The 13621-nt window shown below is 38.0% G+C and overlaps 1 protein-coding gene across 4 annotated transcripts in view; it reads left to right on the plus strand.

Moving 5' to 3' along the window:
• Positions 1 to 13621, plus strand: part of RALBP1 (ralA binding protein 1) — a 66214-nt gene that overhangs the window by 29876 nt on the left and 22717 nt on the right. For all 4 annotated transcript variants that reach the window (XM_064577919.1, XM_064577922.1, XM_064577918.1 and 1 more), the window contains exons 2-6: positions 1821 to 2119; positions 4314 to 4772; positions 7616 to 7965; positions 9429 to 9590; positions 10579 to 10710. In XM_064577919.1, coding sequence (XP_064433989.1) covers positions 1876 to 2119; positions 4314 to 4772; positions 7616 to 7965; positions 9429 to 9590; positions 10579 to 10710 — 1347 coding nt within the window. In that variant the 5' untranslated portion in view covers positions 1821 to 1875. The remainder of the gene's footprint in view (positions 1 to 1820; positions 2120 to 4313; positions 4773 to 7615; positions 7966 to 9428; positions 9591 to 10578; positions 10711 to 13621) is intronic.

Consider the following 13621-nt stretch of genomic DNA (forward strand, 5'->3'; position numbering starts at 1 on the left):
CTGAGCCGAAATTAAGAGTCAGATACTCAACCGACTGAGCCATCCAGGCACCCCGTTCTTAGGATTTTTTTGCATGTGTGTTTATATACTTAAATATTGATATTGTGCTATAAATAAAGTTGTTTTTCCCCACATTATTAAATAGTATCAACAACATTTTAAATGCTGCAGGATTTTTGTGAAATTAAAACACGACCTGTGCATTTTTTTTAAACAATTGTAATAAAAGTAATAAAAAGACATGGTAAATTTCAAACTATGTAGAAGGAATAAAAAAAAAATCTTTCTCTCCCTCCCATTTTACCACTTCCAAGAGTTAACAGTAGTTAACTGTTTCTTACATGCTTTCAGAAATTGTGTGTATTAATTTATATTCCATTATGTGGATAAATCATAATTTGATCTTTTATGGATAGCCATTAAGATTATTACGTTTTTGCTTTTACAGTGCTGAAATGAATATTTTCATGTGCCCGTCTTTGAATTCTTACAAAAGTATATCTGAAGGATCAATTCCTAAAAGGAATGCGTGGATCAGGGAGCACATTTCGTATTTTGATAGATATTGCCAAATTGCTTTTCAAAAAAGATTGTGCTAATTTATACTTCTGTTATTAGTAGATATTCTCATGAGTCCCTCTTTGCTTATATCTTTACCAACATTGGGTATTATGTACTTTTTTGTTCTTTGCCAGTCAGATGTTAGAAAAATGGTAATTTACTGTTTTAGTTTATGCTTTAAAAATTAGAATTGTACTTGAACATTATTTTCATATGGATATTAGTCATTTTTCTATGAGTTACATCATATCCTTGGTGTAGGTGTCTTGAATTGTTCGTATTTTTACTGATTTGTAAGAACTATTTGCTGTTTAAACAGCTTAGCTGATGCAAATTGCAATTTTTTTTTTTTTTTTTTTGCATTTGCTTGTCTTGACCGTGTTCATGGTCAGATTTATTGGTCTTGTCATTTAGGGCTTAGGGATTTTTTAAATTGCAAAATTACCTTAAAAAGTAAGTGCAGAGAGAACCAACTGATTCTAATAGTTTTCCAAGTGAGTACCATAAGGATATTAAAGAGGAATAAGAACTAATCCAAGTAACTTTTGAACACTGTATGTAGACTGCTTAACCTCTGACTCAGGAAGAAAAAGTGAACAGATTTTGAATTCTTACTGTGTTTGTCCTTTGCAGTGTCCATTCTAGTGAATCTATTGTATTTTAGGATTGAGCAAATAAGGGCTCCCTTGTTTCTTTCAGTATAATTGCAGTACAAAATAAAATAGTTATTATCAACACACAAACGACTTAATATCATGCAATACAGAACTATAATTAAGAATCTATAATTGTGTGAATCATCAAATATATCCCTACAGTTATTGTAAATTTTAATTATGATTCTGAACTATTCACATGTAGCTATATAAGTTGTCTTTGTAATTTATTATTTGTAGTTGTTCATAACCTAAAGGAAAATAGTAAGATTTTATGTTGGATAGAGCAATTAAAATGAAACCCCTTACAATGGGAACTTCTTTGTAAAAGGAACTCTGTATACTACTTTGAGAACTCTGATTTTAATTTGGTTTATTTTTCTAATACTTAAAGATGCTATTGCATTCTATGAAAGCTCTTTGAGAACTGAAATGTGTTATGAAGGGAATATAACTTGGGATGATAAAATGAATATTTTTAAAGAGGGGTCATGAAGAGAAATATTTTTTATTTGTAAATGCAAGATTACTCACCATGTTTTTTTTGTGTGTGGTGCCTTTGTGTTTTGGTTGGTATTGATGACCTTTTCTCCCTATGTGCAGGTGTAATGGATAGGTAACAGAGAAACCCTCCTCACTGTCTCGTCAGGGAGGCAGAATGACTGAGTGCTTCCTGCCCCCCACCAGCAGCCCCAGTGAACACCGCAGGGTGGAGCATGGCAGTGGTCTTACCCGAACCCCCAGCTCTGAGGAGATCAGCCCTACTAAGTTCCCTGGTTTGTACCGTACTGGCGAGCCCTCGCCTCCCCACGACAGCCTCCATGAACCTCCTGACATAGTGTCTGATGATGAGAAAGACCATGGGAAGAAAAAAGGAAAATTTAAGAAAAAAGAAAAAAGGAGTAAGTGCCATTTTTCCCTATGCTTTTGATATATTTTAGATAAACTCTTACTTTAATCCTGTGTACCTATCTTCTGGGAATATGTCCAAAAAGACTCTTGTTTGACATTTTCTGTTCTTTACTTTTCTGGGTCTCAATTTTTGTATACTAGTTATATTTTAGAGTCTTCCTCTTGAAAATAAAAATACCAAATTTCCAGAAATGGTAAAGTTTTCTGGTGGAAGTTTCTTATATTGGTTTTTTTAAATAATATATAAGAAGTAGATACTGGAATTTTACTTATATAGAATATTACTTTCTTGGCTAGGTTGTGTAAGCCAGTTAGGGTACTACACTTTATTGGAACTGTGAAAAAAGTAGTTACTTGTTTGTCTTAGGCAAATGCCATAATGCATTCTATTTATAGTTCCTATTCAGTAGGAAAGATGAATTGTTTAAGCATAGCTCTTTAGTATGTTAAAAGCAGATCAGGTGAGTTATTTTAAGTATTGCTTTATTTTGAGTTTTATGGTAGTTTTTTTTTTTAAAGATTTTATTTATTTATTTGAGACAGAGAGAATGAGAGAGAGAGAGCACATGAGAGGGGGGAGGGTCAGAGGGAGAAGCAGGCTCCCTGCCGAGCAGGGAGCCCGATGCGGGACTTGATCCAGGGACTCCAGGATCATGACCTGAGCCGAAGGCAGTCGCTTAACCAACTGAGCCACCCAGGCGCCCGAGTTTTATGGTATTTTTAATATGTTTTTTGAAGCATAACATTGAGGTTAGAATGCACAAATTATAATTTGAATGACTTATCACAAAATGGACATATGTCCTTGTAATTATAAACATCTGGAAATAGGGTGTTATCAGCATCATAGAAATTCCCTTCCATTATCCCTTCAAGGGAAATCCCCCACCCTTCCCAAAGGTAAGCTTATTTCAGCATAGCTTGAAACTCCCTGATTTTGAATTTATCTAAATGAAAGTATATTTCCTTTTGCATCTAGTTTCTTTTTCCCAGTTATATTTGTTAGATTCATCCATGTTGTTCCATATGGCAGTAATTTGTTCATTTTTATTGGTGGATTTTGTTTCATTGCATTAATATACTAGAATTTACTCTGCTGTTGTTCATCATTTGGGTTGTTTTCATTTTTGGCTCATGAATAGGGCTTCTGTGAGTGTCATTGTAGGTCATTTATACATTTCTGTTGTGTATGCCTGGGAGTGGAGTTGCTCTCTTATAGGCCATGCTCATTTTAGCATTAGTTGATCCTGCACAAAACAATTTCGCAGAGTGGTTGTACCAGTTTACACTCACACAAGCAGTGTCTGAGAACTACATTGGCTTTATATCATGGTGTCATGCCCTTAGGGTTTCTGCCCTTATGGATGGTGTGGAGTTTGTGGTATTTTAAATAGAGGGTAATTTGTGAAATATTTTTAATCTTTGTTATGAAATAGCTTGTAAGGCAGCTGGCTAAAGAAAAGAATAGGAGAATTCTATTTGGAGGCGACGAAACCAAGCTAGGATAGCTCTAATATGATATCAAGCAAGTATCAGTGTGGAAACCAAGGCTTGTGATGCGGAGAAATGGGCTGATACATTTGGCCACCATCCAGAGATTAGGGAATCTCCTGGTTCTGTCCTCCACCCTAATGAGGTTTCAGTCCCTGCTGCAGTCTCCAGAAAGAACCTAACAGCTAGTGACAGGAGGGCGGGGTGTGATCAGGGAAGGGCTGGAGCGTCCAAACAGCAGTGCCATTTGTGTCATGGTGTCAGACTGCTTCCAGTTACAGGGACCAAATAGATGAAAAAAATCTAAAGTAAGAGGACATGGTCAGATGATGAAAAAACGCTCTATATTATAGAAGGACTCTTTCTATTAGCCATCTCTGTAGATCCTTTGTGGTGTATTCATAATTTCGTTTGCCAAAGTTCCACCTAAAACCAGTTGTAAAGGTAACTGACACTCTGCATTTCCCCCTTTTGTGGTCTGGAGATGTCACTGCCGCATCTCGTTTTCCCGGAGCAGAAACCCGTTTCATTACTGGCAGTACCCAGGAGGGATTGGCCAGGAAGTGAAAAGTGAGGTAGCCAGTGCCTGGTAGCACTTTTTTTTGGGGGGGGGGGGTCCTGTTTTTAGAAAGTTTATGGTCGGTTTGACATTAAACAGATAGATGACTTCTGTTTCCTGCTTTTCTGTCGCAGCTGAAGGCTATGCTGCCTTTCAGGAAGATAGCTCTGGAGATGAAGCCGAAAGTCCTTCCAAAATGAAGCGGTCCAAGGGAATCCATGTTTTTAAGAAGCCCAGCTTTTCTAAAAAGAAAGAGAAGGATTTTAAAATAAAAGAGAAACCCAAAGAGGAAAAACATAAAGAAGAAAAGCACAAAGAAGAGAAACATAAAGAGAAGAAGTCAAAAGACTTGACAGCAGCTGATGTTGTTAAACAGTGGAAGGAAAAGAAGAAAAAGAAGAAGCCAATTCAGGAGCCAGAGGTGCCTCAGATTGACGTTCCGAATCTCAAACCCGTTTTTGGAGTTCCCTTGACCGATGCGGCCGAGCGGACCATGATGTACGACGGCATCCGGCTGCCGGCGGTTTTCCGCGAGTGCGTGGATCACGTAGAGAAGTACGGCATGAAGTGCGAAGGCATCTACAGAGTTTCAGGTACTGGGGACGCTCACTTCTCTCCGGCGGGTTTTAAAAGTCATTTCCGTTTTTCAAAGGAAGGAAAATAATTGGCTTGTGAGGAAAACTGTGGCATGGGTCCTAAGTCGTCTTCATTTCTTCAATCCTTCCAGTTGAACAAAAATCCCCCACAGCACGCGGGCATGTGTGTGTGTTGACAGTTTGCTTTTTTAATAATACTCCCCTCCATCAGGACGCTTTCCACACGAGTTGTTCACAGTTTGCTGCAGGCCGGCTGAGTCTAAGCGAAGCACATGAGTAGCATCTCTTCCCTCTGGTGCGCTCAGACTGGGCTTTATTCCCCTCACCTCCTGCCTCTCTGAGCCGGGCTCAGTGTTGTGAGGGAGAGGAGCAGTGGGGAGGACTCTTCTTGGCCAGAAGACACTTACTGACACAATCCTATTTCCTGAGTTGGGATAAGGGACATGCAAATGTTCTTTGCTAAATGTTTAGGCCCCAAAGGCGAATGCTTTTGTCAGCCACCTGCAGCTATTACATAGATTAGTGAAATTGATTTTTCCATTTATTTATGTTCCCTACGTGTGAAGATTTAAATTTCATATTTGGCAAGAATATAATTCATTCGGGTGTCTAAAATCAAGCAAAATGTTTACTATGATACTATTTAAAGGAAAAAGATGATGCTTCTTAAAGTGGTAGGCCCTTTGTACTGTATAGGGTGGTAGTCCTGCCCTGTGGCAACATCTGTGCTCCAAACCATTACCTTCCTGTGATTCAGTTTCTTAATACTGGAGATCTCTTTTATAAAACTTGTTGTTGATCACATGTTGGTCATGATGAATCAAATCATACACATTTGGAATATAGAGAGATTACATGGGGTTTTTCCATTTGTTTGGTTCTTACACATTTTTAGAGGGCAGATTTGATATTTTTGATTTTTTTGGGAAGGGACAGGCATCTTTGGTAATTGGGAACCCTTTACGTAGTCCCCTAGATAGCATGTCATCGTTTAAGAGTATTTTGGCTAACATGCTACCATTTTATAGAAAATAAAATCCACAAATTAGGTATTGAATTTGAATTTATAACTCTTTAGTAACATGAAAATAAACACATTTAAATGAATTTGAAAATTTGACTTTTAAAACTAATGATGAATTGATTTGTAAAGATTTAAACAATACTAACATAGCTGCTTCTCTCACATGAGTTTGATAGGCAGGAAGGAATTTTGTTTTAGGTGAAAGTTTCTCTGAAGAGTTTCTACAGCTTTGTTCAAAGGATTCTTTTGTCTTTGACCTATTTTTGATGTTTGCATTCTTTTGGAGAGTCAGAGTCACAGAACTCCTCTGTTTGTGTGTCAGAGCATTCAAACAGAGCTGTTCCCCTTATCATTGACTCCTGGAGGCTGAGCTGCTGCTTTGATCAATTTTTTATTATTTTTTAAGCTCTAACAGTGTGCTGCTGTAGATTAGAGTTTATGGTTGTGACTTTTCTATGACTTTTCCTTCTTTGAATGCCCATAATAATACTGTTTGCTGGAGATTTTTGGCTCTTGCTTATTCATATGTAAGTTCCAGTTTTAAAACAAATATGTGTCATTTTGGATATGCTCTTTCTCTACCTAGGACATTTTATTTGAAGTGTCCAATTCTTAGAAAACATTTTGATAATTTCAGAGTAACAAAAAACCAAACACATATTTTAATTGTTTACTTGTGTAGTTTTCTGGGTAAGCAATATGGGGGAGAAAAATCAGATACATATAAATAGAGAGAGGAGGTATTTGCTAAGAATTTCACTTGAAGTTATCACTCACTATGTTTTACTCATATTGTCATAAAAATTAGAAAATGGGAATTACTGAGGCACCTAGGTGTCTCAGTTGGTTAAGCATCCGACTCTTGATTTTGGTTTAAGCATCTGACTCTTGATTTCGGTTCAGGTTGTGATCTCAGGGTTCTGGGATCGAGCCCCACGTCAGGCTCCACACTCAGCACCAGGTCTGCTTGTCCCTCTCCCTCTGCTCCTCCCCTCCCCCAAGTAAATAAGTAAAGAAAGAAATAAAATCTTAAAAAAACAAAGAAAATGAGAATTATTTTCTAACTTTTCTGCCTCAAAATGAAGATTATATAAAAATAAGCTTTATCTTCTTACTTTCATACTTAGAGTTACTGATTTTATTTTGTCAGTGCTGGATAATTTACAGACTTATTATAATGGAAGGTTTTCACATAAGATAAGGAACGCCAAAGCCCGGATGTAAGCACTATTGATTATAAAATGCTGTTCAGATGAGATGACACTTGAGTATTTGCATCAACCATTATAGTCTCTCGGCCTTAATCTGTGGCTTGTTTCAAATAATTGGCCTGAAGTTTTAAGTATCAAGCTACAGGAAGCTACCTTGTACTTTTATGAGCAGTCACTGGCACTGAATCCACATCACTTACATGCAGATTGGACTAAGGACTTAAAAACTTATAAAATGTTTGAAAAACAGTCTTTTTGTGTGTCAGTGTTTCTTTCTGCCCAATAAGAAAAGCAGAACAATTTGATTTTAGAAACCCAAGTTTCATTTTTTTTTGGTTGTTCCAGCTGTGTTCCAGATTAAGGAAACAGAACAATTTGAACTTAAAAATAGAAATTAGATGGGGAAACTACAGTGTAGTTTTTCATATTATTTTCTTTTATAGAGGAATTGTATGCACCTTAAGCAGATAAATACTTCATAACTGGAGATTTGTTATTGTCAGATTGGCTCTCCTTAGATCTCCCCCTAGGAGTTGGTGCCATGGTGAAAAAAGCTGTGTTTGATTACTTTCTTGATATTCTCTTTCTAATTTGAATGTTTTTAGGAATTAAATCAAAGGTGGATGAGCTGAAAGCAGCATATGACAGAGAAGAGTCTCCAAATTTGGAAGAATATGAGCCTAACACCGTAGCCAGTTTGTTGAAGCAGTATTTGCGAGACCTTCCAGAGAATCTGCTTACCAAAGAGCTGATGCCTCGCTTTGAGGAGGCTTGTGGGAGGAGCACAGAGAGCGAGAAGGTGCAGGAATTCCAGCGCCTGCTCAAAGAACTGCCAGAATGTAACTATCTTCTGATTTCTTGGCTGATCGTGCACATGGACCATGTTATCGCGAAGGAACTGGAAACAAAAATGAATATACAGAACATTTCTATAGTGCTCAGCCCAACCGTTCAGGTACATGGCCTTCTCTGCACACATGCCCTCTGATGCTAACCCTGGGGAGTGTTGGAGACATTTTCTGTTGCTGAGTCGCATACAAAGCAGTTAACCAGCAAATGTAGACAATAGATTAGCCTGAATATTGGTCTTTTTCTTTCAGAATATGGACAGTGTCATCATATGACCAGCATGTAGCTTTGTAATTTGAGTATTGTACAGTCTTTGCTGTGGGTTTCTAAACCAGTTTCTGATGACAGTGATCCGTCATGAATAGAGGAGGAGCCCATGGTACCCACAATTACAGAGTTCATCCATAGAATTTTAAAGATTTCATTTATTTTTTCCAATAGCATTATTGCATCATTATATCATGTCCACATATCAGACTCAGGCACAAAGGGGCCTAACATCATTTGGTTTGGTCAGGGATTTAACCTGGTGATTTCATTCATGAAGATAGATCCTAGGGAAGGGTGTTAGAGAAATTTAATCTGAGGAGGCATTTCAGGGAACTGGGTATTGTGTTAAGTGGTGCCTCTTTACAACATAAATAGTTGGCCTTCATTTATTGCTGCTCACTTGGTGCTGGCACAGAGCATATATTTTCCTTCCATTAGAATTACTGATATTTTATTGAGGCCAGACACAAAAGACAAAGAAATGAAGTAATGGTTGTATTTTTATTTTAAGCTCTCTTTTTGGCCAATATACTAGGTTATTGTCAGCCATTGTTATAATGCACTGGTGTAAGAGTGTCTTTTCTTACACTTTGATTGTTCATTGATTGTGTTTTGGAAGTAAAATCTTGCTCAGATTTCAGTTTGATCGTTCAGACTAGTCAGGATTTCAGAATTTGGTAAATATGACATTGTTACTTGATATTACTATAACAGGACAATAATTTCATAGAAGGTTCAAGTGTATTGTAAATTTTAAGTAGACAGTAATTAATGTCCTGATCTCCTAGCATATGAACATCATATTTAAACACTGGCTGTGCAGATGTGCCCAGAAGGCGTTCGTTTCTGGAGTGAGGGTTCTTGTACTCAGCCCAGCTTAACAACTGCAAGTGCTCGTACTTCCTTCATATTCCTCAGTGGATCCACTTGTGTGTTTTAAAAGGTCTCAAAATAACTTGAGAATAAAGAATATAAGATTTTTTAAATCAGTTAATATTATATTGCTAAAAAAGAGCAAATTGATGGTTAGCGACTTTTACATCCTTTTTCCTGTCCTTTTTTCTCCCCAGTTCCTTATGGTGCTTGAATACATGACTGAACTCCTACTACTTTTCCATTCTTTTCTTTCAGTTGGCCACTAATTAGCAAGCATGTCTGGTCACTACTGAGGAAAACCGTCATTCCCATATCTAGGATTAAAGGATGTACTATGCAGCAGACACAAATTAAATGAAATGATAATTTGAATAGGTTTTTTTTTTTTTTTTTTTGCAAATCTTTTTATTTATTTTTTCTTAGATTAGCAATCGTGTCCTATATGTGTTTTTCACACATGTGCAAGAGCTCTTTGGAAATGTGATACTAAAGCAAGTGACAAAACCTCTTCGATGGTCTAACATGGCCACTATGCCCACACTGCCAGAGACCCAGGAGAACATCAAGGAGGAGATCAGAAGACAGGTGTGTGTGCTCAGCCCCACGCTTCAGCCCTAAAGAGCCTACCTTTGCTCTGACACTTTTGGATGATTATGATGATTGACAGTGATGGTTAGGAGGAGGAGTTCTTGTTCACTGAGCATTTGTGTGTGTCTGGAACTATGTTAGACACATTGTTCATGGCACACCGAAGGCAAAAATTTCTCTCTGGCACTGTTTCATGCCAGTGAAGTCAGAATATTGTAGAAAGAACACAGGTTTTGAAATCAGAAGACCTGGCTTTAAGTTCTTCCTAGGTTTCTAATTAGCTGACTGATTTTTAGGCAACCTTGGTGATCCCATTTTAAAATGGGTCATTTCATGGTTTGTTGTGAAGATTATTACCATAGATGAGCTAATGCTGCTAGGCACGTTGTAAGGAGTCCAAAAATGTTAACTTATCTGGACAAGGTTGCTGTTACCAGCCATATTTTACAGCTAAAAAGAAATTTGGGGAAATTAAATAACTGACTCTGTGCCACATGGTTACTGAACTATAGAACCGGGATTTGACCCCAAATCCTGTGCTTTTCCATTGTGCTACTTTGATAGAAGAAATAGTTCATTTAGTTGTGTGTGTGTTTAGCAAAACTGATTAAGAAATTCAGGACTGAGAAATCTACTTATATTTGATGATTATTACGTCTTTTATTTGCATACATGTTAAAAAATTCCTGTTTGGTTTTCTTTCCTTTATCTACTCTGAGCTCCCATTATTAATTGTTGATGTGTTGTGGGAAGGGATATGAACGAACTGTTACTGAACCAATGTAAATTAATGATGAGAACCCAGTGCCCATGCAAAAAAGGATTTTTCAGTCATATGCTTGAAAAAATTATTCATGCCATGATTTCATTCCCTTAATGATAATTGAAAGATAGTTGGTTGTACATCTTTAGAAATTGCATGTAGTTTTATTTTAGGATGATAAGACATGGGACACCACTCAGTGTGTGGTATATTGTTTTCTAGGAGTTTCTTTTGAATTGTTTACATCGAGATCTGCAGGCTGGAATAAAGGATTTATCTAAAGAAGAAAGATTATGGGAAGTACAAAGAATTTTGACAGCCCTCAAAAGGAAACTGAGAGAAGCTAAAAGACAAGTGAGTAAACTTGTTATTTTGGTATATCATGTTTATAATGGAATATAAACCAAATGCACTGGAATTTTTTTATGTACTATTTTAAGTTAGGTTTCTTTTTTAGATTTTATTTATTTATTTGACAGAGAGAGACACAGCGAGAGAGGGAACACAAGCAGGGGGAGTGGGAGAGAGAGAAGCAGGCTTCCTGCCTATCAGGGAGCCCGATGTGGGGCTCGATCCCAGGACACTGGGACCATGACCCGAGCTGAAGGCAGACGCCTAATGACTGAGCCACCCAGGTGCCCCTAAGTTAGTTTCTTTTATAAACACAATATATACATGTTTTCTGAAGTGAAGTTCCCTGGTGGGTATTTATTTGCTTGAAAGTTCCCATTAATGATTGTTGATCCTTCAGTTTGGTATCAGGGAAATGTTTAATTTAGAAAGGTTTTTACTTTTTTTTTTTAAAGATTTTATTTATTTGAGAGAGAGGGGGAGAGAAACAGCATGAGAGGGGAGAGGGCCAGAGGGAGAAGCAGGCTCCCCGCTGAGCCAGGAGCCCAAAGTGGGACTTGATCCCAGGACTCCGGGATCATGACCTCAGCCAAAGACAGTTGCTTAACCAACTGAGCCATCCAGGCACCTGGGGTTTTTTTTTACTTATTAAATTAATTAATTAATTGATATTTTGTGTTGTATTGTAATTAGTACTTTTCATAATCTACTTGATACACATTTGACCAGGAAGAACCTTTTAAGTGGCTCCAGTGTTCTGACATGCAGTCATCATTTTTTGAGGTTTCCTTTCTTTCTGGCACGACAGAAGGTTTCAGCTTCATCTTGTATTTTTTCTACCCCCAGCCCTGAAGTTGAACGTTTCTCCAAGGAGCCTTGGTTCCTTTCAGTATTGAAATCAAGATCTGGGTACTCAGGTGTGCTCACTGCTACTATAGTAGCAGGGGTTCCAGGCCCTCAGTGAACATGGGTGGAAAATAAACACACACACAGAGAATATTAAAGTTATGAAAGACGAAGAGTGACAAACCATTCCAAATTTAAAAACACTACACAGACACAACTAAGTACAATAAATGGCCCTTATGTTGGATCCTGGACAATTTGAAGAAGTGTTATGAAAGACACTTGGGATAACTGATGAAACAGGCTGGACTAGAAAATTGGGCCAGTCTTAAAATGTTCTGATTTTGATAATTGTACCACGGTTAATATGAGCATGTCTGTTCTTAAAAAAATCTACATTAAAATATTTAGGTACAGGGGCACCTGAGTGGCTCAGTCAGGTAAGTGTCTGACTCTTGATTTCAGCTGAAGGTCACGATCTCAGGGTTGTGAGATCGAATCCCCTGTCAGGCTTTGCGCTGGGTGTGGAACCTGCTTAAGATTCTCTTTCGCCCTCCCTCTCTCTCTGCCCCTCCCCCCCACTTGCACTCTTTCTACAAAAAGTAACAAAATTAAAATGTTAAAGTGCATGTTTGAAGAGAAGATGCACAAACAATAAAGGGGCGAAATGTAAACTTTTGAATCTGTTGAGCATAATGGGGAATCACTGTACTATTCTTGTAATTTAAGTGAACTCTGTGCCCAGCGTGGGGCTTGAACTCACGACATTGAGATCAAGAGTGGCATGCTCTACCGACTGAGCCGGCCAGGTGCCCCTTAAATGATACCAAAATAACATAAAAAGCTCAAGAAGCATCTTACAGACTAAAGGTCTACATAAAACGCAGACTATTTCTGCAGGAATTGACTCAGTTCACTGGGATGACCTAGCTCTGGCCTTGTTAATGTTTGAACCATGATATTTAGTAGATAAATGTGCAAGTCATGGTTTTATCAATGAAAAGGGACAAGCATTTTCTTAATTCAGGAATAAAACCAGAACAACAAATATTAACTTTTTTAAAGCTTTATGCCCAACGTGGGGCTTAAACTTAAAACCTGGAGATCAGAGAGCTGCATGCTCTACCGACTGAACCAGCCAGGTGCCCCTATATTAACATCTTCAGTGGCATCAAAGAAGGGGCGCCTAGGTGGCGTGGTCAGTTAAGCATCTGACTCTTGGTTGTGGTTTCGGCTCACATCCTGATCTCAGGGTTGTGAGATCTAGCCCCACGTCAGGCTTCGAGCTCAGCCAGAGTCTGCTTAAGACTCTCACTCTCCCTCGGCCCCTCCTTCCCACTCTCTCTAAAATAAATAAATCTTTAATGGCATCAAAGAAATGTATATGTATAAGCACTTACATTTTGCTATAGGCAAAGGTAGTTTTGGGGGGTTAGTAACTGAAAGTAGTTTCATACAGCTGCTAAATTTCATCCTAATATGGAATCTCTCCAGAAAGTTGGTTTTTTAAAAAATTAAACAGATGATTTTATTGTAAGATGTTTTGTCATATCCTGCTTGGTTGTACTTGTAAACAGAAGCAGTTGGATAGTGAGACATTTCAGAGATGGCTGGGGAATTTGAGGCCTTTGAGTCAGTTCTTTGGAAACACAAAGAAGTACTGAAGATTAGGAGGAATTTTATTCACCTATAATAGGAAGACTAGCATGTGACTCCTGATAAGTTTGGGGTACACGAGTTAGACTTTTGATCTCTTCTGGCTTAGTGTGTGTTGCTTGGCTCTGGGACTGTGAGTTGCTCAGCCACACCAAAGCTAAGATCTCAGATCTCAGTGCCAGGCCCCAAATATTACTTCCAAGGAATATTAGTTAGCATTTATTATTAGACTGGGAGAGTGTGATCGTTGTGGTTGTGCTAACAGACAAAGACAACCCATGTGTTTATGTTGCTTTGAGGTTAGAGATTTGCATTTATGTGGAGGTTAGCTTTGTCATAAAGGAAACATTCATGGGGTTTTTACACATGCACTCCAGGACTGGCAGACTAGCAAAAGCCTTTGTGTATTTTT

The sequence above is a fragment of the Mirounga angustirostris genome, unplaced genomic scaffold (assembly GCF_029215605.1).
Source record: "Mirounga angustirostris isolate CCGP_5_RB_7025 unplaced genomic scaffold, mMirAng1.0.hap1 SCAF_14, whole genome shotgun sequence".
NCBI classification, from domain to species: Eukaryota; Metazoa; Chordata; class Mammalia; order Carnivora; family Phocidae; genus Mirounga; species Mirounga angustirostris.